At 44.3% G+C, this 25,021-nt stretch overlaps 1 protein-coding gene across 2 annotated transcripts in view; it reads right to left on the bottom strand.

The window, feature by feature from the left end:
* Window positions 1-134: 134 nt before the first annotated feature.
* The window catches only part of MCU (mitochondrial calcium uniporter), an 88,734-nt gene continuing 63,847 nt past the window's right edge, over window positions 135-25,021 (bottom strand). Inside the window, exons 2-8 of one of the 2 annotated variants that reach the window (XM_077183472.1) lie at window positions 13,417-13,486; window positions 9,430-9,600; window positions 8,535-8,639; window positions 5,493-5,653; window positions 4,808-5,011; window positions 3,210-3,326; window positions 135-2,097 (exon numbers count right to left, since the gene is read on the bottom strand). In XM_077183472.1, coding sequence (XP_077039587.1) covers window positions 1,981-2,097; window positions 3,210-3,326; window positions 4,808-5,011; window positions 5,493-5,653; window positions 8,535-8,639; window positions 9,430-9,600; window positions 13,417-13,486 — 945 coding nt within the window. In that variant the 3' untranslated portion in view covers window positions 135-1,980. Of the gene's footprint in view, window positions 2,102-3,209; window positions 3,327-4,807; window positions 5,012-5,492; window positions 5,654-8,534; window positions 8,640-9,429; window positions 9,601-13,416; window positions 13,487-25,021 lie in introns of both variants that reach the window. The other variant, XM_054637040.2, reaches the window with a different exon arrangement.

Here is a 25,021-nt window from a genome sequence, read left to right as displayed (position 1 = left end):
GGCCTCAGTGAGGTAAGGTCAGTCAGGAAGACACAACCTAAACAAAAAGAAATGGAGGAAACTCAGGAGAGAGCTGCCACACAGGGAATATTCTCTTCTCAGCTGGGGAAAATAACATTATTCAAGAGCACTGATTCAAAAATTGAATAGTTATTTATTGTTCCAGAAGTACATTGCTCTTTTATACATATTTCATAAATGATACAGGATTTTACACATGTTCAGGTTTTTTTTTTTTTGTTCTTTTTTTTTTTAAAGAAGGACTTTTCTCCATGCTCCCTCCCTCATCCCAAACACACACCAAGGATTCAGCTACAGGATTGTGTTCACTTTTTTTCCTTTTAAAACTCATCACACAAACATGATAAAACAGATAAAAAATAATCACACAATGTAATTAAATGGAAAGACAGAGGAGAAGGGGGAGGGAAGAAAAAAAAACAAAACTAGAAACATGCACCCATTCGGTCCAACATGCCACTGAGTGAGAAGAGGCAGCAATCCCAGCTGTGTTTCCACATCTGCAAGGCACCTGGCATCTAGTTAATACTGAATTATTTCTTTCCTATATTTTTAAAACATGGTTCTCCAAAAAAACCCCAGAAGCCTCTTTCCATGACACAGTGAGGAGTAGTAGTGAAACATCAAAAAGAAGCAGCCAGCCTTTCTGTATATAAAGCTTAGTGTCCTTCTCCCACCTTCATCCTGTCTCCACAGCATTTATCAGCAGGGTGCTACACCAGACTGACCTGCTTTGAGTGAAGAGATGTTTTATCTGCTTAGAAAGCAGCCAGCCTTGGCTGAGAGAGAGGGCAATGGGTTGACCTTCCTTCCTTCATTTCTTTTTAGCTAAGAACAAGAGATGTCATTAGCCACTCCTAAGAAATTCTGACCTGTGGACACAAAGTTCACTTAAAGCTACTCAATCAGGGGAAAGTGCTACAGAACCAAAGCAGTTCTGCTCTTGCACTGTAAGATCCCCAGGCTCTCAAAAAGCCTCTGGGCAAGGGAAAGGCTTTGACAATATGTGAAATCTTCTATCCCATTACACAAGCAGTCAAGTATCAAGTTTCATTATTCCATGTTCCAAAACTGTTCATTTTAAAGCAGGAGTCATGATTCTGGCAACAGTTCTGTAATCCTTTAAGGCCTCCCAAATTCCATAGTCCAGGTGGCTCTCAGATTGGGGGTAGGAAGAGGGGAACCTCCCTGCCTTAAGACAGAATATAAAAAACCGCTCATGCAATGCTGCCATGGGTTTCTAGGAGGAGCTCAAGGGCATTGGGATGCAAATTTCAAGAGTTATTCTGGAATAATCCAAAACATCGATTATCAAATATCCAGAAGAAAACTCATTCCTTCTCTCACTGGGCTACAACCAATCTGTGCTACAAATAAGCAAAGGAGGAAGTCAGTGGAGCACAGGGGGTGGGCTGGGAAGGGGAAGCTCACGGTTTTCCAGTAGAAAGCAGTCTTGTAGTAACTTTATAAAAGAGACCAGGTCTGACCAGAAGTGTGCGTGTTAATGGTGGTGGAGTGCAAGTTCTGATCACCAGCCAGAGCTCCAGGTGGCTTGGATTCTTTGTTCATTTATTTTTTTCTCCTTTTGTTTTTTTTCAAGAGAGAAAGAGAGATTGGAATCAGGTAAAGGAAACTTTAAAAAGCTAAGCAGGCTGCTGGTGTCTTATCAAGAGGCAGACCCTGCAAAGCTGGAAGAAGACACCCCTACACCCCAGCATTACATTCTCTTCATGAACCCCCCCAATCCTGTATTTGTACACAATCGCCATTCTGACAGTTTTTAAAATGTGACTATTTGCCAAGCCCTTTTCAGAACTAACATTCCACAAAGTCCCATCTTCAGATTTAAGAGATTTTCCCCCTTTACAGTCCTTTGTCTTGATTAAAGGTAAAAACCCTCCACCCCCCACACCACGTCCCAGCTTCCACCTGCAATGCTTTAATTAAAAAAGGCAAGAGCTATGAACAGGTTTTTTGCCGGGGTTCAGAGGTTCTTTGCTGATCAGTCCTTTTCAGAAATTTGCTGGATGGGCAGATGAACTTGCAGTGGGTCTCGAAGCCTCTTAAGGTCCAATTCTGCCTAAAAGTAAAAGACATGTTATAAAGCACAAGCTCCCAAACCAGCTTCCCCCAGTACCATTTCCCTTTAGAGAAAGAAAAGCTTTCCCACATTTCCTTGTTTTTTCCCTGTCCAGCAGGAATTTGCCCAAAAGTTGAAAGCTCATATTTACAAAAACCATTCTCAGCTATATTTCTCTGAACTTGTCTGCACACAGCCACTTAAAGGAATAAGGCAGGGGAGATTTGGATCCCCATAAATTCACTGGAATATTTTTTAAAACAAGCCAACAAAAACCCAACAAACCAACATCCCAACTAGATTATTAGGGATGGTTGATTCTAGAAGAAAAGCTCCAGGAAAACATGGCCATGCAATGGCATCTGTATTCAACATGGTATAAGAAACCCCAGAAAGACCTTTGGGTCCTTCCTTATGCAGTTTGTTCTCCAGAGGTAGAATTTGTCTTGCCTTGGATATCTTACACTGTCTTTTCCAGAGCCTGGGAATAAAGGATGATAGAGAGCAGTGAAAAATAATGTGGTAACTCTGCTTTTTCTGCTCACACCATCCTTCTGCAATAAGGCTCTGAGAAACACAAGGAAACATCTCCATCCTTTGCTGAACAGATCCCACAATGTGGATAATCTGTCAAGAGTGTCTGTCTCCAGAGTCTGAGAAATCTGCCCCCACTGATTTAAACAATACAGCTACATTTCCTGAACATTATTTTCCAGGACTGCACTGAAGTGCTATGTCAGGAAGACCTGAACTGAATGGATGCAAGACTTCATTCCTCACTAAATCCATCTGGTGTGTAGGAGCTGAGAAGAAAAGAAATCTTGAATTAGGGCCCTCTGAGGCATAAAGAGTCTGAAGCAACTCAAGATTTATCCAGCAGTTTCTGAAAGGCCCTTAAAGATTGATATGGGTTTCATGTTGATTTACACTTCCACTTCTATTCCTGGTAATATCAAAGCCAATTCAGTGATTGCAGTGGGGCTGTGACAGGAAAATGGGCTGAAAACTTAAAATACATTCCTTCTTGCTTGAGGTGTGTCTATTAATAGTAATGAAAACCTGGCAAGCAGTAATTTCTTTATTGAGTTTCTGGAAATATTGTTGTTACCTGAGCAATTGCATCCTTGAGTTGATTGTATTTCTCTAGATCAAATCTTGTCTTTTTGGCTCCTTTATGGAAAAATAGTAAGTACTGTCTGTCTCTGGCATCTGGATAAACATATTCCTAAAGAGAAAAAAAGGAGAGAAAATGGGAATAAAGCTACAGCAGGGAGGCAGCAGAGGATGCCATAGCACAGGATGTCTCAGTGTTTTTGGGAGAATGAGCAGTTCCTGACAGGAGGCACAAGCCTGGTCCCAAGCTCACACAGTGGTGGGTGACCCCTGCCACCCAGCACTCACTGCTGCACAGCTGGGACAGAGAAGAGCATCCAAAGGTAGGAAAAAACCAAGAAATATTTAAGTGTAAAGTTAAAGACAGTTTAATAACTGAGGGAAAAAACCCACAACAACATAAGAGTGATGCAAAAGCAATCACTCACCACCTCCTGCCAGCAGACCAATGCCCAGCCAGACTCTGAGCAACAGCTGCTTTGGAGAAACTCCCTCCCAGTTTATTGCAAAATGTGACATCATGTGGCATGGAGTATCAGTTTGGTCAGTTCAGGGCAGCCTTCCCAGATGTGCTCCCTCACAACACCTCACCCACCCTTTATTCCCAGGGATGGGAAGAGGCAGAGCAGGGAAGAACAAAAACCACAGAAGGCCTTGATGCTGTACCAGCACTGCTCAGCAACAGCCAAAGCACTGCTGTGTTACCAAGGCTGTCTTGGTCACAAGTGCCAAACACTGCACCACACCAGCTGCTCTGAAGAACATGAACTCCATCCCAGCCAGACCCAGCAAAGTCAGACATTTGCTTCTCTACTCATTTGTTACACGGCAGCAGTGAGTTACTAGCACCTTCCTCCTGTCCCTAGTGTGTGAATCCTTCCATGCAGAGACAAGAACAAATAACATTTTGTACTGACAAGTTTGTGGGGAATAAAGGAGGGAGAAAAACTGCTATAAATACTGTCCCTGAAATGATGTAGCTGACAGACCCTTGGGACAGCATCTGTTCTGATGGCCCTGTGACAGCAGAGACACTTTGAGCACTCCCTCATTATTTAGGCAGAATTAGTAACTGATGAGACAAAAAACCATGCACTAGAAAATCCATAGAGAATCTGTCACAATTACAAGGATCCAGAGACGGATTCTTAATCTGGATGGGAGGCCAGATCTGTAAAAGGTATTTCCAACAAGATGCCTGATCCTTGGGCTCCTTAAAAAGGCCAGCATGGCACATGAGAGGGGTGGGCTTCCTTGACACTCAGAAGGTATCTCAGGCAGCCATACCTGTCTGTACTGACCATATCTGCCAGCAGATGAATCTGTTTGGCTACAGCAGTCAGTCAGTCAGTCAATAACACTTTTAGAAAAGCATTTCTGGTAAGACAAGCAGCCAGAACCACCATGAGAACACCCCATGGCCACACACCACCTCCCTGGCCAGCACAAATGAAACAAGTGGCATCTGGGTTCCAACAGGATAAGGAAGGGGCAAAGCAGCTTCTACCAGGCACAAGTTTGCTATTTTTCTAGGGAGTAGAGCCCAGAGAAAGTCTTCTACTGAAGTGGCAATATCAGCACATCAAGTCCTACCTGGCGGGTCATTACGAAATAAGCATACATTGCCATGGCACTACCATAGGTGATGAAATAGGTGACTGGCTCCATAATGTCCCAAGAGTATTCCCACCAGGTGAGGCGGGCCAGAATCCCAAACTGAGTGGCCATGTAGGCCAGGCCTCCCCACAACACCAAGGTTGTCCTCTTCTCTGCTTTCCTGCTGAGCTCCATCCTCACCTGCAGAAGGCAGAAACATACATCTTGCAGTCTCAGAAGTAATTATGTTAATATTGTTAAGAGATAATAGTGTAAAATCAGTCCCTTATATTAATAGCAACATTAAGTGGTTTGAAACATGATTTGATTATGCATGATGCTTATACAAACAAACCTCAGCTTCTTTTCCATCACTATCTTGCTGTCACCTATATTTACTCTGAGCATGCTCTGAATGCCTCAGGAAAGTATTTATTTCTCTATGTTCAGAGATGTTCTGTTGCATTAGCCCCAGCCTTTATTTACTAACAAGCTCATTTCCAACTACTTCAAGCAAGGAAACAAAGTATTTCCACAGAAACCAGAAGCAGACATGGTTTGGTAAATACTTGGTTCAGTGATCTTAAAACTATTTGAAGCATGGCAGGGACCCAATTAAAACCTGGAAATAAATCCAGGCTGCATTTGGAAGATAAATACAAGACACTGAGAAATTCCTTACTTTTTCTAGAGGTGCTAGCTGCTCCTTCAGTTGCTCTAGTCTCCCTATCAGCTCCTTCTCCTTGTTCAGCTGGTGCTCCTCGATGCTCAAGGCTGTGTACAGCTGCTGAACCAACGTCTTCACATCATTCAGCGTCGTGGCATTTTCATGGCTTAAGAGCTCTAGGGAAAAACAGAGGCTGCTTTACCACACTGTGCCCACAGGGCTGCTCATGGGCCCTTGGGGAATCACTATTAGTCTGCACTGGAAATGAACAAAACTATCTTCTCAACAAAGAGGCCTTTGGAAGAGCTCCGCACTCTAAGACAATGTGATTCCCTTGAAAGAAGGGCTTTACTACTGGAAATTCCCAAAATTTGATAAGAAGAAGGAAAAGAGAGGTGCCCTATAAAGCTGGCCAGATTATCCAACAGCTGCTTCTGATTCATATTTATATACAAGACAAACAAACTAAACTAGCTGTGATCCATCACACCAGCTGCCAAGGCACAGGCAGAATTCAGAATACAGACCACCAGCAACCAGAGCTATTGGTGATGGCAACTGAACATTGTGGGCTAGGGACCCCACAACAGCCTCAGCAGCAGCACTGCCAGTGCCAGGAATTGTTTCCCAGGGCTCTGTGGGTAACACCCCTTGCTGTGCTGCCTGCAAAGCAGTGAAGCTCTCCCACACAGTATCTAGAAACAAGAGCAGGGCTGTTGTAGTGCGTTCTTATATTTTGTAATACTTTGAAGTAGTTGTTTTGTATTCCCATGTTTTTCCCAAATGGCTTATCCCAGACTGTACCCCCCCCCCCCTCCTTTTCCCTCTACTTGTGTTATCCCTTTCCCGGGATAAGATCTCCAAAACCCCCACCCTGGCTCTCTGTCAGTCACCTCGGCATCCCAGCCCCTTATCCAGAAGTTTCGGTCCAAGTTGTCGAGTGATTAGCCAGGGGCCAAGGGTCAACCCCCCAAGTCCTGCCCCATACGCTGTTTTGTATGTCTGTCCCCCCAGCACCCATCCCCCAGAGATACCTATTGGTCAGTAGGATTTTATCTATGTTAGTTTCCTCCCCCCTTTAAATGTAAGCTCCGAACATCCCCCAGTGCTCTCGGCAGGAGGAACCCCCTGAGGTATAGGAGCTCCCTCGGGACTCCTTAATAAAACCTTGGAATACCCCCTGCTGGGAGTCGGCCCCTTTCCTCTTCCACCGACGTCTCCGTCGTCTCTGCTGCAGCGAAGGCAACCAGCCTGAGTGCCCTCAGCACCCTCGGGGCACAGAGAGTGTCTCCCCGCAGTCGGCCGTGGTGGGGCTGCCCCCCCCACTCTCTGCCGACCCGGGTAAGGCCCAGGGACTTGAGAGGCTTGCAGAGAGACTGGGACACAGGGCCATGACTCAAAAACACCTTTATCCTTGCAGTGCAACTCAAAAAGGATTCCTGGAGGATACCAGTTCTTAAAGGAGTTGTGACTATTGTGTTGTTTTACAGTCCACATGGAAAAAAAAGAAGTTTGAAATTAAAGCAAAATATTTTGACGTTAACCAAATAAAAAAATTAATATTTGTAGCATCCTTGGACTTGTACCTAAAGTTATCAAAATATGATTTTACCAACTCAAAAAGCTATGGACGGCTTAAGTTTTAACACCAGCAGCTCAAGGGAAAAAAGTGACTCAGTTGCCTGTTCCAACACACACAAAATACATAATTTCATTCTAGTTAAAGGCTCCTGTTCTCTTACAAAGAAAAATTCATGTGTTCCTACTGAGGTGAACATCAAGAAGTACTTATTTAAAATTACAGTATTCTGGCATTTCTATTCTCAAATACACAAGGTGATCTTGTAAAAATGCAAAAGCAAGAGCTGAAAAGTTTGACAGAACTAATTTCAGTGCCTATTTGCAGGCACATTCATTTGAGCACCAACTATAGAAATCTCCTTGCCAAGTGCACCCTAGGAGACACTTTCCTGTAGCCTTGGTGATCCCAGAGCTCACCTATCAGCACACAGAGTAACTTCTTTGTGTGTGTGGTACCAGTGGTTTAGATATCCAGTCTTAGCAGAGAGCTTTCTGCCAAGGTGCTTCTGATGAGATGGGGGAAAAAATCATCTCTAGTAGAGGTGAGTCTAGCCCACATTTAGGGGAGAAAGACCAGCTCACCCAGTACCCTGCACTCCCAATTCCAGAATAACAGAACAATAAAACCCCCCACATCTGTGAGCCAAGAGCCAAACAGAAACAGCATTTCCCAAGCTGTCCCTCTTATTTAAATCCTCAGAGGTAACTACAGGCATGCAAGAACCTGGTGTTTTATGAAGGCTGTGAAGCTGCCCAGAAGAAAAAGGGCAGATAAAAACACTGAGTTCCTGCTTCCCCCAGTAATGCTGAAATGTCTCAAAAGCTTCTTTGCATGTTTTCACATCTTGAAAATCACACATGTTCAAATAATATTATTGAAATGGATTTTCTTACTGACTCAAAATAGGTTGCTTTCCCTTCCCCTCCTACCTGATTCTTCTAAGGGCACAGTCTCCTTTATTTCACTGTTTGGTAGCTAACAGGTTTTGAGGTTTATCTGCAATATTTATTCTGCAATATTATCTGCAAAGTACTACACTTAAATGGAAACAATGTTAGCTGCCAGGGGAAGCAACAATTTATTCTTCCAAACCAGACAATCTAAGTTTTAATCGAATTCCCATCTTGTACTGCATTCCTTCAGAATGAGTTAAATTAAATTACTTTCCAGTAATTATTAAAAAAATTTTGAAAAAACTTAGAAATTAAAAGGAATTCTATTTCTTTGTTTATTCCTCTTGAGTGCTGGGGGCACTAGCTTTGAACAGAATGAAATATCTGCTTTTCATTAGTGATTATTCTGATTACTTGGATATCTCTAAATTGGGCTCCAAGGGCAGGATTAGAAACCAGGAGGTTTCCCTTTAGAAACAACACTCCATGCTCCTGAACAAGTTAATAAAGCATGTTGCAGTGGAGCAGGGAGCTGAATCCTGAGATGTACTCGCAGTGCTGAGCAGAAGCAGGCTGCTCTACCTCTCTTTGGTGGTCTGACGTGGTAGGAGACATCATTGATGATCAGTTTGAAGTCATCCAGCAGAAGCAGGTCTATGCCTGTGGAGGAGGCCACACGTGTGCCATCTGTTAGAAAAACACAGATGATGCATTAAGCAGGAGGAACAAAGAACTCAAACATGCTGTGGCTATGTTGTAACACCATCCCAAGTCCAGCTGTTTGGTTTCTATTCTTTGTAAATATAATCATGTAAATATTATTTACAGAAAACCAGAGAGTGGATCTCTTAATTTACAGTATTGGACTATGAAAAAATAGTACATCCAAAGTATAAAAGTAGTGTACAAAAATACAGAAAAACATAAAAATCTTTAATAAAAATAGTGAAGTCTTCAGATGAACTTGATCTCTTGATGTGCTTTGCCATATGACCAAAATCAAAGAGCAGAGTCCCTTAAAGCCAAAATGGAATTTGAGTTTACAAAATAACTTTAAATTCTTAGCTATTTCCAATAATAATGTAAATATTCTTTGTAAAGGATGATACTTTTTGCCAGGACAATGAAAGGTGAAACATGACTGAGTTCCCATTGCTAAAGGAGGATACTGTTTCCCACGTACCACCTTCCATACCCAACTCCTTATAAATCGATTTGAAACTCTCTGTAGGTTGCACAGCTTGCATCTTTCCTACTAAATAGTAGGGAACTCACCAGAAAACGTCTCCATTAGGACTGATTTCCTTGGCAGCACTGACTACACAATATTCTAACTCTAGGAATAGCATTTGTACCTTCGGCTCTTTCAGGAAGGTCAGGAAGGTTCACACCAGAGTGAACTTGTACTCCAAAAGCAAAAGGCTGAATGCAGACAGCTGGCAGGCAAGCAAATCAATCAGTTTGTAAACAAGAGTACCTGCTGAGTAGATTGCAACCCGATCAATCCCTCTGTCCTCTGCTCGCAGCTGTTGCAAGAACACCCCGACAGAGTCTGAGATGGGCTTCAGGGTGAACTGGCAGCGCTCGCGCCGCGAGGGGAGACTGACAGAAATCACAGGCAGCCCGTTCTGGTACACCACCGTCACCTCTGCGGAGAGACAGCAACAACACAGCCATCGTCACAAGCTAACAGACCTTCTCTACTTATTCCACAGAGAGAGGCAAGATGCTTATAATCTGAATAGAACAGACTGAACTTTGGGTTTTTCAAGAGATGTGGCCAAAGAAAAATGGAGGTATAGCAGAGATTCTCACTCCAGTAACTCGGCAGTATTTGTCTGTACTTTGTCAAAGTTACTTACTCTAAACACAGCCACCTTTGTATCTAAAAGCCATAACACGGCAGCACAGTATGTTTTGGTTAGGTTTTCAGAATAAAAGCATTTTGGACTATGGAAGACAAAACAGTGCTGTTTACATCAGGATTTATAGCTCAGGAGACAAAGGCAGATTGTGTCTATTAGGAAACATCAAGGAAGGACCCACTTCAAATGTTTATATTCTTGTTTAGTTCTGGTTTCTTCCTCCTTGTCCTGAGGCAAAACATGTAAGAAAGCAGTCAGGAGCATGAGGCTGTAGGAGAACAGCATTCTGAGTTTAGACTTCAAGGTCATTTAATCTAAAATTCATGGGATCAATATGCTTTGTACTTCTCCAGACAGGCATTACTACTTAGGTGTAGATAAAACAAGATTTTTCCATTTCTTTGGTGCTGCCAAAAGCTTTTCTGAGGGCGTTCTTGAGGATTTCTGTAATTCTAAAATCAATGGTAGTGACCTGTATGAGCTGTAGGCTGTTTATTATTTTACTGCCACAATCTGCTCCATGTACTTCGTGAGATCCATACAGAGAAAAGAGAAGTCAAAAGTTCATATTCCCTGAGCCCTTCACTGAATCACAGTCATAACTGTCCTCAAGTGAGGATATAACAGCACACCTCAAAATGATTTGCTTTTATAGGTGTGTTTCTGATGTAAAAACACACAGGGTTTTTTATTGCTCAGAGCATTTGCTGTGTCTCAAGGATGGTGCAGTCACACCCACCCACAAGTCATCTGCCTCAGTATCCCAACCTGTTGTAGCTCTGGTCAGCTCCTGTCTCCTTAAACTCACTGAACTCATGCACTGACATGCTAAGTCATTTTAAGCAGCTAACATCAAAACCAGCCAGTCAAAAAGTCAACAGAAGTAGAAATAAAGGCAAATAATGGTATTTTAACCAGCAAAGAGAACTATGGGGACAAGTCCTGGGGCAACATGTATTTCCAAAAAGGGGGGATTGTGGATATTGAGGAAGGATTTACCAAGTGCACTTGTACAAAGCCAGAAGAATTCTCTTCTCATTCTTAACTATCACACACCTTCATGAAATGAATCAAGCATAAAAAAGCTTTTTCCCTCTTGCAAGGGATTGCTGCCTTCAAGTCCTTAAAGACTAGATGGAAGCAACCAAGTATGGTCACCTAAAACAACTAAAGCATCCTAAGAGGCCCCAGAATGTGAAAACCTATCAATGCCTGCTCTCAAGACTCAGACATCTGACAGGATTTTAGTAGCTTCAGTGTTTTGAAGCACAGACTTCAGAGACAACTATCAGCTATTTACTGGAAAGAAATAAAGCAAAGTGCTAATACATTTGGACTGCCAGACAGAATGTAGAGCTCCTTAGCAGCAGCTGTCATGACACCAGCTATCAGGTTTTCTTTAAATTTAAAATGCTACCTGGATCACACAGTCAGTGAGGCTGTTTTTTTGCAGAGAAAAAGAGAGAACAATGTTTGCATTTACACTTTTTCCATGGATCCCATCGGTACCACAGCACAACCAGAGCTCCAGGACTGCCAGCTCTGGAGGAAGTGCCTGCCAGGAACAGCCCTGCTGCATTTTAGGAGCCATCAGCATTAGGAGCACAAAGCCTTTCACCAGGATTTCCAGCTTAGGTGAAGTATTAAAGACCAAATTCAAAAGACAGGGTCCATAAGCCTGTAAATACAGCTGCTTTATATTTTCCTTGTAAAAGTGATTTCCTAGCTTACTTCACTGGTGGGGAAAGTCCATGACTGCAGGTTGATCCTCTCACCACCTCCCACACAAGCAATGCTGGTCAGATTTTTACTGCATTGAAGAGGGAAGAGGCAAAGAAAAGAAGGAAATCTGAAGGACACAAGAACACAAACCTAACAGACAGCAGCAGGCAGCTCCAGTAAAAGTTATTAACAAGTCCCTGTGATATGGCTGCCTCACTCTTCTCTCCCACAGCCCTGTGTGTCTTCTGCATCTACTTCACAAGTTACTGAGGGGACAAAGCATTTGGCACCTCTCTAATTACAGTGCTAAGGTTTCAGCTAATCTTCCCCTAGTTAAATTTTAAGCCAGGATTTAAAGTCATGGGACAAGTAAAACAAATTAATTTTATATAAGGGAGCTGCACTTACATTTACAGTCACCTGCAGCCTGGCCAGGAATGGTGCTAAATGAGACCATGGGGGATTTGAAAAGCTTTACATGCTGTATTAAACGTGGGGTTGCTTTGAGGCATGAGTTCCATCCAAGTGCCACAAAGTTTTGACTCAATCATATGTGCACCAGCAAGAGATCATGGGTATTCTTATTTTAAAGATTTCCATTTTTGCCTAAGATCAACTTGAGCAACAAATGAGGTCAAAACAAAGTATAGTAAAAGAAAAAAGTGTGGCCAAAGAAGTCAGTGTTGAACATTGGCTACTGGTAAAGGCAAATTTATAGGAAGAAATAATGAGAGAATTATTCAAGCACAACATGAGGAAAGGTAAAATCAGATCAGCACAGGCAGATACCTTTTCAACCTTACACATCCTCTGCACTTCTACCAGTTTAAGCTGCCAGGTTTTCATGTAAACTCTGCAGAGCAGTCATGTTCTCTTTGTCTTTGCACACTTGTTATCCTGGCAGGGGAAGCAGGAACCCTTCATTTATTAGCTTTCAGACCTTATTAACAAGCCTTAACAAGGAGAGGATCCACTCCATGCCCACGTCTGTCAGCTCCACTCCCTGTGCACAGCATGCAGATGTTAAGCAGCTGAAAGCTGCTCCTTTCCTCTTTGCATTGTGGCACACTGAGATTTTTACAGTTCCACCAGTGCATCCTTTTGCTTTGTGCTCTGACAACCTTACCAAGAAAGCTTCATGCCTGAGCTGTCCCAGAATTTAAATAAAGGAATAATATTGCCTTGGCTTCAAAGCTTATTTACTGTAGCAAATGATGCTTTTGACTATTGTGGCATGGAGCTGAACTGCACTCTTGTTACATAAATGGACTTAAGGGGGCAGGTAGGGTCAGGCTGAAGGGACCACAGTGATTCTTCTGGTGCCACCTCCCTGCTCATGCAGGGACATCCCAGAGCACATGGCACAGGACTGTGTGTGTCCAGATGGTTCTGGAGTATCCCCAGTGAGGGAGACTCCACAGGCTCTCTGGGCTATCTGTTCAGTGCACAGGAGAACATCTTCCTCACGTTCAGGTAGAATTTCCCATGCATCAGTTTCTTTGCCTCGTGTCCAAGTGCTTGGCACCACGGGACAGAGCCAGGTTCCAGCCTCTGGCACCTCCCTCCAGGAAGGACAGCACCCTGAAGGGCAGGGGTCATACAGACCTCACAGCTACATCAGAAAGAGGGCTGGGAAAAAGACTTGGACAGTTGCACACAATTCCATCCTTCTTTAGAAAGCCTGTCCAGTTTGGTAAGGACAGCTCATAGAAAAGCTGCCCATTGCCTTAATGCTTCCTGACGTTGTTCTCTCTGTCGCTTCCTCAGCTCCGAACTGGATTGGTGCCCAGCCAAAGAAGCCTCCACCAGAAAAGGGGGCAGGGAATGAAACGTGAGTTGGGGAAGTCCAAGCGAGGCAGGAGCTGGTGTGTACTCACCATCAGAGGGCACTACGGTACTGCAATACACCACTCTCACGCTCTGCCAAGGAGACAGCCGCTGATGCACCTGGAAAACACGGGAAAAAGGACAAATGTTCCGAGTCTGGCAGGATCCGGCCCCCGCCATCTCCCGAGCCCCTTCCCCGGTGCCCGCGCCGGGCACTTCCTCCGTCCGCAGGAGCACAAACCCCGAGCACCTGTCAGGAACAGCCTCTTCCCTTCCCATCTGTCACCCCACAGGGATTCCCCCCGCAGCCAAGTTCACCTCTACACACCTCACTCTCCACTCAGGTAGCTGAGAGTCTAGAACACAACACTTGTGGTTTGTTTTCCTTAATGTGACATGGATTTTTAAATCCACTCGGTCAATCAGTTATAAGAAATCCTTTTAGCTTACTACACAGACACACAGTAGAAATCATAGCAAAGCACAAGTCTTTAAAGGTTAAAAAAGGAAGTTTTTTGCCTAACTGGATGGATGTTTAGAGTTGTGGATTAACAGGGTCATTCTCTTTGGCTGTTTTCCATGCCAACATGACTTTTCTCATGTCCTTACAGAGGGAAGCTGAACTCAGACAATAAACACGCCTGCGCACAGAAGAACAAATTGTTCCAACATAAAAAGCAATAATTGTAATACTGAGCTATAAAAATAAAAAACAACAGCCCAACAGGACGAAAGAACACGAATGGGTTTGCACATTCTGCAAACTTAGTAAGAGACTCATTTGCCCATGAAAATCTACAAACAGAGTGATTTAAAGTTTATTTTTAGGATTCTATTACACTGCTTATACACTAATCCTTCCCCAACACTGAAATGACAGCTCTGGCACAAAGCAGCCCAACTGTAAAGCACAGTAAGGGGTAACACCCAGCTCTCACCTGTCTCTGGTGGTTCATATTTCAGTGGATAGCCTCGGATTTTTTAACAGCTGTTGTCCAATTTGGACATTCCTACAGTCTGGGATACTTTTTCTTTACTGAATGCTAAATCACAGCTGCCAAAGCTACATTTTTATGAAGGTATCTTACAGGGAGGACTTGTTTAAGTAAACTTCTAATGAAGTTTGCAAACAAAACCCAGGTTGCTGATTATTTCTCTGCCAAATTGTCCAGACCTCTGTGTTTCATGAGGTTACCTTTGATAACCTACTTTGAATGGCTTTAATTGCTACTTCCCTTGTCCTCTGAAGCCTGATATCCAAACCAAGGATAGTTTCCACTAATCTTTCTCCAAAGCAGAACCTTTGGCCCTGATGGTCGCTGCATTGACAGCTCTAGAAATTCACTGTGACATGTGCTGTATTTATATTTCATTTCTATCCATTTGGACAACAAAAATCAGTCATTTTCAATTTGCCTCCTCTCAACTGCATTTTCAGCTTCCCAGGGTCAAATCAGACAGGAAAATAGGTGGGCACCAAACAGCTGTAACACAAGTGGGAAGCTGAATGCTTCAGCAAGAGTAATATAAAAAATGTAAAAAACACTTGCATGTTGAGAACCAAAGGGCAAATTTGCTTTTTTGCAAGTGAAATAACCAAGTCTTCTTGACTCTCTGACAGCATGTGCTGCTGTTGAGCAAGCAGGACAACCCCTTCCACTTGAAAAAACCCAGGTTTTAGACTCCAAACTGAGAAAAACATAGCTACAGTCCCACATGCTGTACAAATCCAGCTCTGTTGTCTTGGCATTACTGTTATATTATTAACAAAGTCAGAAGCTTCAAGGATCAGATGTGGTACCACACGCAAATCAATTTTCAGAACCAATTTTTACCTAAGGAGGGGAATTTCAATCCTTCCAAAAATAGCATCAGATACAAAAACAAGTGGGCAGAACTCACTCAGTGAGACACAAGCCCTCCTCAGTCAGAGAGCACTACCCCAAAGACTGTTCTGTTTGTAGACCTGTTTTACCTGATCCCACAGCACAGCTAGCACTCACAGGAGGTTTCACTGCTTCACTCTCCCCTCTACACAACATCATTCATTCATTTTTCAAACACTGCACGGCAGGACTCTGCTTTTCTACCAGATGTGGATGGCAGCCCAGAAACGCAGTTCTCAGAACATCCTAAACCCTGCTAAACCCAGCATTATCCTACTGCAAAACAACCACGGAGCTGGAAGATGTTATCAGCTAGCACAGGCAAATGCTTTGCCTTAAGGCTACGAGTATCTGACAGATACAAGCTCACTCCAGAAGCCTCCTGCCCTCATAAAACAAAACGGGAAAAAGCAAAACAGGTTGAAAAAAGCAGGGCATGTTAGGTGACTCATCAAAAAGCTGAGGTGTCCCCAGACTTAATCCCTTGCACAATTCTTGCACCCCAACATGGGCTGAACCCCTCTGTTTCCTGAACACTGCCCTCCCCAGCAGTGTGCATTGTACAGGAGAGGTGCTGCCAGTGCATTTTACAGGAGAGGTGCTGTTAAAGCACTCGGATCTGTCACTCCTGCAGCTCTGAACTGTGCTGCTGGTGCAATTCCTTATCAACACAAACAGTCTCTACTGGGCAGGAAGGGAAAAGGAGGAACAAATGAGCTCAAAACTGAGCAGAGACCAAGATGTCATGGTTTGTCATCCAAGGTTAGCAAGAGCTTACAGAGTCATCCATCCTTTTTATTCCTTTATTCCTGAAGGGAGACTGTTGTTTTAAAACTGAGATGGAGAGAAATGTTTGAACCCATTACCTGATATCTGCAGTTCAACAGCCTCATACAGGAAGGTGTCAGAAGGCTGAAGCTGGGGCTCAGAGCAGTGCAGGGCACAGAGAGGAACCCATCTCAAGCTTTACTGACCAGATCTGCCCACCCCCCTTCAGCAACCAAGTGTGCAATAACTGCACCCAAATTTTAGTCCATACAGGCTTGTCCAGCCCTCCCAAGAGAAACAATTCTTGGGAGTGTGAAAAGCACCAGGCCAGACCACAAAAGCAAAAAGCTTTAAGCACTAGGATAACTTTCTGGGTCTCACAGGAACACATGCAGGAATTCACATTCCACATCCATCAGATCCTTCATTTCCTGCCTTATCTGCAGTAAGATGCATGCTAAGAGGCTCAGGGTTATGCAGCAGCTGTGCTCCCAAAATGATTAAAGGAGCAAGGGGGGAAAAAAGTGCCAGTCCTCTACCTAAAGCTAATCCTTCCTCCAGGTCTGTATTAGCCAACCCAAAGGCAAAAATAACAGCACCTCTACAGGTCCTAATGCAGCTTTCTCAATACTGCCTGGGTGACAAAGTTAATCAAAGCCTTGCTGAAAAATCAACCTTTTGGCTACTCTCATGGAAAAAGAAGGAGCAGCTCCTGTTCTGTATGCAATTATCAATGATGGAACACTAACAACTTTAGGAGATTGAGTTTCCAAACACTAATTAAAATCAGAAAAGAGGCTGACCAGGAAAAAAACCCATACCCCAAACATGAAAAAAGGTGAACATCTTACTCTAGAACCCAAGTAAAACATGCTGCTAACTCATTACCTGGAGTACCAGTGCAGCAAGAACTGCAGAGCTTTTGTGAAAAACAGAGCTTTCTCTGCATAAAAATTCCTTACTACAAGTAAAGGATTTAAGAGCCACGTTTGCAAGTGCTTCTGGCCCATCTATTTTACAAATTACCAGGGGCCTTCTTTATATGAGGCTGATCCAAAGCAGCTCACCTTTTCCGACAAGAAACAGGTATTTCCCCCTCTATCCCAACTTCTGCTGCATGAAACACTGAATGTCTTTCCTGGCTCTAAAAGTGGTTATCTCCTAAAACCTCCAGGCTGGAATCTGAGTGATGAGAATTGCTGTGAGCTTCCCCAGGCAGCCCCAGCAGCCCAAGCCACCCACCTCAACCATGCTCCATTTATCTGCCTTGAGCTCATTTCTGCTCCTGTACTCAATCTGTGAGATTCTGGTCTCTCTTAAACAGGATGTTGGAACCCTGGATGCTGAAAATTTTAGACTCTCTGTGCTGACCAACACTGACCCCCAAGAGAACCCCCAAGGCCACGGAGAAGACTTCCAGAATTGAGTAACAGAACTGAGATTATGAGTGTGTAGTTTGATTAGAAGTGTGTAATATCACACAGTAGAGAACTTGGAGTTTAAAGTTTTAAAATATAATAATATATATATAAAGCTAAGATAAAAGTTTAAAAGCAGTAACTTAGTCCTTCTTCACCTTCTTCTTCATGAGTAGTATTTTGTGATTAGACAGAAAAGTCCACATTAACAAGACATGAGTGATTAGTATGAAGTTAAAAGTAAAAAATAATTTAAGTGTTATTTCTTAATTAGACAGTTTTTCCTTAAAAGACCTTGTAGAGATAGATATGAAGCCATTTTTGTAACTTGTTAGTGAAATACTGTAGAAGTCACAACTTGTGAGACTATAATATAAATAAAAATAATAAACATCTAAGTCTAAACACAAAATACCATCTCAAATGCTTTCAATCCCAACCAAAACAAAAAAAGAAAATAAGGAATCAACACAGTACCTCGATCCTAAATTATCAAAGTTCCCTTCTGAACTCCTCTTTTCCTTCCCCTTCACACCAGCTGTTTGCAAAGTAAAAGAGACTCAGGGCAAAGCCTGCCCTGACCAGAAACCTGCTTGTCTGAGGGATGCGATGTGTGACTTCCCAACACAGCCAGTGGTTTTGCACATAAGCTGTGCCTGGATTGAAGTACATTGAGCTGTGAGGGATTGACTGGGGCCAGCTGCCCAGCCAGCTGCTCCCAAGCTCCTTGGGAACAGGACAGGATAACAGGATCAAGGCAGGGAGATCAGTCACCACTGCTCACTGGCTGAACAGACTGGACTAAGGGAAAGTTGATTTACTGCCAGTTAAAGTAGATAATATCAAGAACCAGCCTGAAATTAACACTTTGCCCCTAACCCAACCCTTTATCCAGGATCCAAGTCTGCCCAGAAACCCTTTAGGCACTGCACACTGAGATCCCTCATCCCCTGGGTACTCCACAGAGATTCCTCAGCCCCAAACACCCCACAGAGATCAGAGACTCTTCAACCCCAGACACCTCTCAGCCTCCTCAGACACCCCACAGATATCAGAGAGACCCTCAGCCCCATGACACCCCACAGATATCAGAGAGACCCTCAGCCCCATGACACCCCACAGAAATCAGAGACCCCCCTCAGCCCCATGACACCCCACAGATATCAGAGAGACCCTCAGCCCCATGACACCCCACAGATATCAGAGAGACCCTCAGCCCCATGACACCCCACAGATATCAGAGACCCCCCTCAGCCCCATGACACCCCACAGATATCAGAGACCCCTCTCAGCACCATGACACCCCACAGATATCAGAGACCCCTCAGCCCTGTGACACCCCACAGATATCAGATCCCACTCAGCCCCATGACACCCCACAGATATCAGATCCCACTCAGCCCCATGACACCCCAGCCCTCACAGAGACCCCTCAGGCCCAGCCACCCCACACAGCCCCCTCAGAGACCCCTCCCAGCCCCAGGCCCCCCCCACAGTGACCATCAAACCAGTGTGCCAATAAAACCCCTCAGAAAGGAGCCAGTGTGGGGCTCTGAGCACTCACAGGACCTTGGCAGCCAGCAGCAGTCCCTCACTGAGGGCTCTGAGGGCAGAGGGTGACCAGGGGAAGATGGCGGCGCCTCGTGAGGGACCCACCTGCTGCCAGTGCCAACCTCAGCTAATTCCCGCTAATTCCTCCTCAGTGTCCTCCCTGCCTTCCTCGGACACCTCCAAAGGGACCAAAACAGGCCTGTCTGCCACTGGAGATGTCTGCCTGCACCTCTCACACCCTTCTTTTCTTTCTGAGGTGCCTGGACACCACTGCCCAACTTCCGGGATCCCTCTTTAAGAGAAAAAAGCCAAAAAAAAATGTCAATCTTCCTTTGAAATTGAGCCCAACTTTACCAGGGATTTTCAGCCCTGTATGGAAGATGTTCTCCAGCTTCTCACTGTGATCTCTGGATACATTCACACAGCCAATACAGTGTGTAGTATTTCCCACAAGAAATACCCTGGGCTGCTGTTTGGGAGTCTGGGATGTGACAGAACAGCCCCTGCTCCCACAGGGTACAGCTCACCCTGCATCCATGCAAACCCCCAGGGATCTGCCTGGAGAGGGAATGCCCCTGTACCCAAGAGCTGCGCCCTGGCAGTGACAGAAACAAGCCAAACACTTCTGAGCACGATTTTCTCTAAGTCCAAACTGCTGCCTTTTTCAACCATACAGCTCGTCTCCCAGGACCCAAACAACACTTGTCTGATTAAATCCCACTGGCTTGAACTGGTTCCTCTCTCTCTCTTTGACAGCATGCCCTTGCTCCATCCCACTCAAGAGGTCAGATTTTGCACCAAAAAGAACATTTTGCGCCCACTGCCCCCACAGGGCAGCGCTTCATGTGGATGAAGGTCAAGCAAACAAGAACCCGTCTGAACTGCAGTGGTATTCTTTGTGGATTCTTTCTTCTGTGTTTTAAAATCAGGCTGTAGACAGACACAAAAAAAAGGCAATGCCAGCAAGATGTGGGAAGTGTTATTCCTTACATTTGGAAGCACTTTGTATGACCTATGCGTTAGCAAATGATCTTCATTTGCCTCAGTTCTCGTTCCTGCCTGAATTTTCTCTTCTTCCAGCATTAGTACAAAGCTCTAGCACATCTGCTAGGAAGGGAACATAAACAGGAGGTGAGCTATAAATACTCTTTTCTCATCCTGCTTCCTTTGCCCATCTGCCTAAAAAGAAGCAGGTAATCCACAGTGTCCAGGAAGAGGAGGGGGTAGGAGGAAAGAGAGTAATTCTCTGCAGAAAAAGGAAAAAGCAGGGATGAAGTAACTGTTCCTCATCCTTCACTGTGCCTTTCTCACAGGCATTACTGCTGCTCTGGAGATACTGAAATGAGGAGTTGCAGCAGAACTGTTGTTGAGCAGGAACATCTCTGCTCAACAACAGCTGATGGGTTTGATTGAGCCTCTGGGAGACAAGAGAAGGAAGAGGAGGTAATAAAAGGGAAGAAAGTTAAGCTGACATCTTAAGCACATCAGCCAGGCAGAATCTTTTGCTTTGAACAGGTGCTTCCTTTGCCACCATCCACATCACTTCTCCCTTAACTAAAAACCAAATCAAAACCCCAAACCGAAAATTCTCTCGGTCTGTATTCTTAATTTTATTGCAAGTGCCAACAATTTACAGAGAAATACCAATTCCTAACTTAAGGCAGATGATAGGCACACTCCTTCTTTCACCCAACCTTCACACTGAACTTCCTACCTCTGGCAGACAACACAAAACAGGGCTGGAACTTCTCCCTGACAGTTTGTGATGCCAGATCACAGTTTCACCATGAAAATATTTTTGCTTTACTGGAGCAGGATGGTTTGGATTCCAGTTCTTTAATATAATCCTCATGGTTACTGGGAAAAAAAAAAAGCTGAAAATTTTAAATTCCTTTGAATCCTGAAGGCTTGAAACATAGAACTCAAACAAAACACTAGGATGCATTTAAACCTCTGTCAGCTTTGAAACATGAGAGCTAAACTCCTTTCCCTAATTTCCAGATTCATCACTTCAATCTTACTGAAAAGGTTTATAACTCTCTTCTCAAAATTAAGGGGGCTGTCAACCACTGTTAAAAAAAGGTTTGAAGAACTCAGTGAGTTCTGAGCTCACTAATTTCAGGGATTTTGTCTCTCTCAGCCACCCACAGCTGAAAAGTGCATAACCAAGAGAGAAGGCATCAGATGGATTCCCCTCAGCCATTTCCCCAGGGCACCTCAGCTGTTGTTTTGTTGTTTGGTTTCTTGTTTGATTTTTTTCCTCTAGCACTTACCAACCCCATTAGGCAACTCCTTTAGCCTCTGTTAGAACCAGTTTCAAACAAGAGCTCTTGTCCCTCTTCTCCCAGTGCAAAAAGAGTTTCCCAGTGAGGAAACAGCACCTCACTGACATCCCTGCACTCCCAGCACCAAGAATGAAACAGTGAGCAGAGTTACACAGTGAGTTTCCCACAAGTACAAGGGAATTCCTTCTGCCTGGTTTGTGCTGGGGAGCAGCCAACTCCCACTGGTTTTCCAGGGAAATAAACTCAGAAAAGAGGGAACCTTGCTGGTGGAAAGGCACAGCAGGCTCGTGCAGGTTCGGAGTCAGAGCCAGCACATGCACAGCTTGGGAGGATCTGCACAGCCTCAAATATGGAGAGGTGCAACATCCTGCAAGCCACAGCACATCCCACTGCTGGGGCAGTCCTACAGCATCAACTCCCTGCAGGAAAGCACAACACAAAACAATCTCACCTCTCTGGCTAACTTTACACCTGGCTTTGGTCAAAAAGGTGGTGGAACAGAAAGGTAAGTACTCTCAGACAGCAAGAGGCTGTACCCACAAAAGCACATCCAGTGGTTCCTTCTCTGGGATTATGAGCCTTACAGGGTGAGCCTAGAGGCCAAACTCACTTTAGGATTGAATCCTTTATGAGGCACTTAGCAGGGAAGTTTAGGAGTGCTGCCCAAAAGTGCCAGACAAGCTTTATAGATATTCTGATTCTCACAAGTTCAGTCCCAAAGCAAAAACCTAAGTTTGGCTACAAATACCTGCAGCAAATTCACACTGGCCAGGTTTATTCTGGAGGAAATATCAAAGTGTAGGATGTTCAACTTGGCATTCTTCCCTGCTTTCTAAAATCAGTTTGCAGCAGTTTACCACCAGGTGAGATTAGTACAGTAAAAATCAATCCTTTTGCTAGTCCCACACACATCTCATGAAGCCCTGGAAGAATCCTCCAGTTGATTAAGGGTAAATGCCTGACATTCTGCCCCTGGATATGCTGCTTGCTGTAAGGATTGTTACTGTGCAACTCTGGCTTCTAAATCCCTTATGCACCCTGGCAAGACTTGAGCAACAGAAGGAAACGAAAAAAATTCCAATAAAAATATATGAATGTTTAAAGCCATTAAAGAACTCCATTTCATTGTGCTACCAGACCACAGATCAAGGATACTTACACGCAAGCTTAATATCCCTATATGTTAATGTTTAATGTCCTTTGGTTAACGATGTACTTATTTTGCAGGATTGCCCTCCTCCTGTGCCCTGAGAGAGGAGATGGTGCAATGCTCACCTCCTGTGTGCCATAGGTACGTGTCTGGAGAGGCAGCTTGGCAGAAGTTAAAGCAGGAGTGAAAGGCAGTGCTCTGCAGAGGCAGATCTTTATTGACACACCAACAACGTGCAGGAAGAACACAAACACGTTAATTGTCAACCTGATGCTTAACTAGTGTGTTCAATTCAGTCCCCAAGGTTTCCCAGTTCAGCTGTTCCCTGCTCATCTCCCCTGGTCTGTTTGGGAGAGGAGGAGGTCACAGAGTCACAGAATCCTGGAATGCTTTGGGTGGGAAGGGACCTTAAAGATCATCTTGTTCCAGCCTCTCTTCCCATGGGCAGAAACTCCTTCTAGTAGATCTAATTGCTTCAAGCCCTGCCCAACCTGGCCTTGGACACCTCCAGGGATCCAGGGGCAGCCACAGCTTCTCTGGGCACCCTGTGCCAGGACCTCCCCACCCTCCCAGGGATGAATTTCTTCCTAACATCCCCTCTAACCCTCCCCTCTGGCAGTTTAAAGCCATTCCCCCCGTAAATAGTCTCTCTTTCTGTAGGTTCCCTTCACATACTGGAAAGCCACAATTAGGTTACCCCAAAGCTTCTCTTCCCCAGGCTGAGCAATCCCAATTCTCCCAGCCTGAACAATCCCAATTCTCCCAGCCTTTCCTCACAGCAGAGGTGCTCCATCTCCCTAACCATAAGACAGTAGGGTTGACCCCCTCTGTACAGCACAGGCAGCACTCACAGGGTATCCTGCAGCATTCTCTGCATGGTTTCAGAAACACAAACTTGCTCCTGGCTCCTGTGGAGCAGGAAAAGCTTTTATCACCTGTGGGACTGCTCCCCACAGCCCAGCCTTGGCAGCAGGTGGGGCTGACTGGAACACTCACTGCTTCATCACTGGTCATAAGCAGGAGGCCCAGAGATCAAAAGGTTTTTGTTTAATTGACCACTGATTAAGGGAATGACTGCAACAGCATCTCCTAATAGCTCAGAGCTATTCATCTGAGCAGCTCCTGCATGGCACTGCTGTGCTGCAAATCCGAATGGGATTAGGCTCAAATGCAGGGAAGCACAATGGAGGCACGGACAGATGAAGTTTGAGGAAAGCTGGAAAGTGAAGTCAATCCCTTCATCTGGCAGCCAGTGGCACCCTCAAAGCTCAGTCCCACCCATCACTCCTCCAGGCTGAGCCTGTGGGGATGAGAGGCTGGATGCCCTTGGGAAGGGCTGCTGCTGCTGCTGCCCTGGAGGTGCCACCACAGTGCCCATGGCCAGGCCACCTTCAGCACCAATCCACCCCGTCCCCTCCCAAACCTCCCTCCTCTGTCCTGGCAAAACCACTCAAAACAGGGTTTATGGACACACACTGTGCACAAACCCACCTCTAGTTTATATAATCATGAAGTCCAGGCATCCAAGTTAAAATCACTGAAGAATCTTAAAGAAAAACAGACCTATGACTTCCCCTAACTTATGAAGTTAACCACTGCCAGGATGTGTGATAAACCAGGATTACCCAAACATTTCTTTCTACCTCTTTGTTTAAGAATACTGTTTTCTATAAATTTTCTATCTCCCAGATCACAAGGCTTGTTTTAGTAGGATTTTAATTGAAATTTTTCAAATTGTATTTTTACTTTGTTTTAAAAGCACAGAACCTATGATACACTGTGTTTATATCACTACCTACAGTTTTTTCCTCATGGAAGTTGTTGCAGCTTCATCCACAGAATAAAAGACAAGGAGGATCCAACACCAAACAAAACCATTTTCAACAGCCAGTCCCAAAAATTGATTTGAACTACTTGCCCAATTATAAGCTGCAAACCACACATCAGAGATGCACATGTTGCAAAGGGTTTGCAGTTCTCACTTCTTTCCTATATGAAGGCTGAGGATTAACTCATATTAAGGGAGATTGAGAAGCCTTGGAAATGAACCACTAGAAAAAAAATTACTAGGAAAACGAACATTTTTCTAGATATTAAGGCCATTTAAGAATGAACAGACCTGGGAAAAGAGATTATCCTGAGGGAGAGGTATTTGTAATGGAAAGTAACAGGAGATCTTTGGCTTGATCACTTCCTTAAAGCTTTTCCAAATCAATTAAACTGGGTTTAATATACTGTGATAGGTGTTCAGTGGTCTAGAAGAAGGCAATTTACAATTTGGCTCTGAGTTATACAAGCTGTCAGAGACACCTTTACAGTTTGTATTTTCATTGACAGTCTCAGTTAGTTAATGAGAATTGAACCATTCTTCTCTGGAAAATTAAATATACACACAAAACAGAGCAAAAAAAAGCCTCTGTGGAGAAGCCACGAAGCGACAGGCATCAAGGTAAGGACTTCAAAACATACTTCAAAACATATGCTCTCCATCCAAGAGGAGAGGCTGGCTCAGCTCACACAGAATCAGACACTCTCCATAGTTCCTTTCCAAGAACCTTTTTAGTGCTTTCTCACTGCACTGAGTAGCCCTGGGAAGC

Source organism: Agelaius phoeniceus, chromosome 9 (genome assembly GCF_051311805.1).
Source record: "Agelaius phoeniceus isolate bAgePho1 chromosome 9, bAgePho1.hap1, whole genome shotgun sequence".
Taxonomy (NCBI): Eukaryota; Metazoa; Chordata; class Aves; order Passeriformes; family Icteridae; genus Agelaius; species Agelaius phoeniceus.
This window is presented reverse-complemented; position numbering and strand designations above follow the sequence as displayed.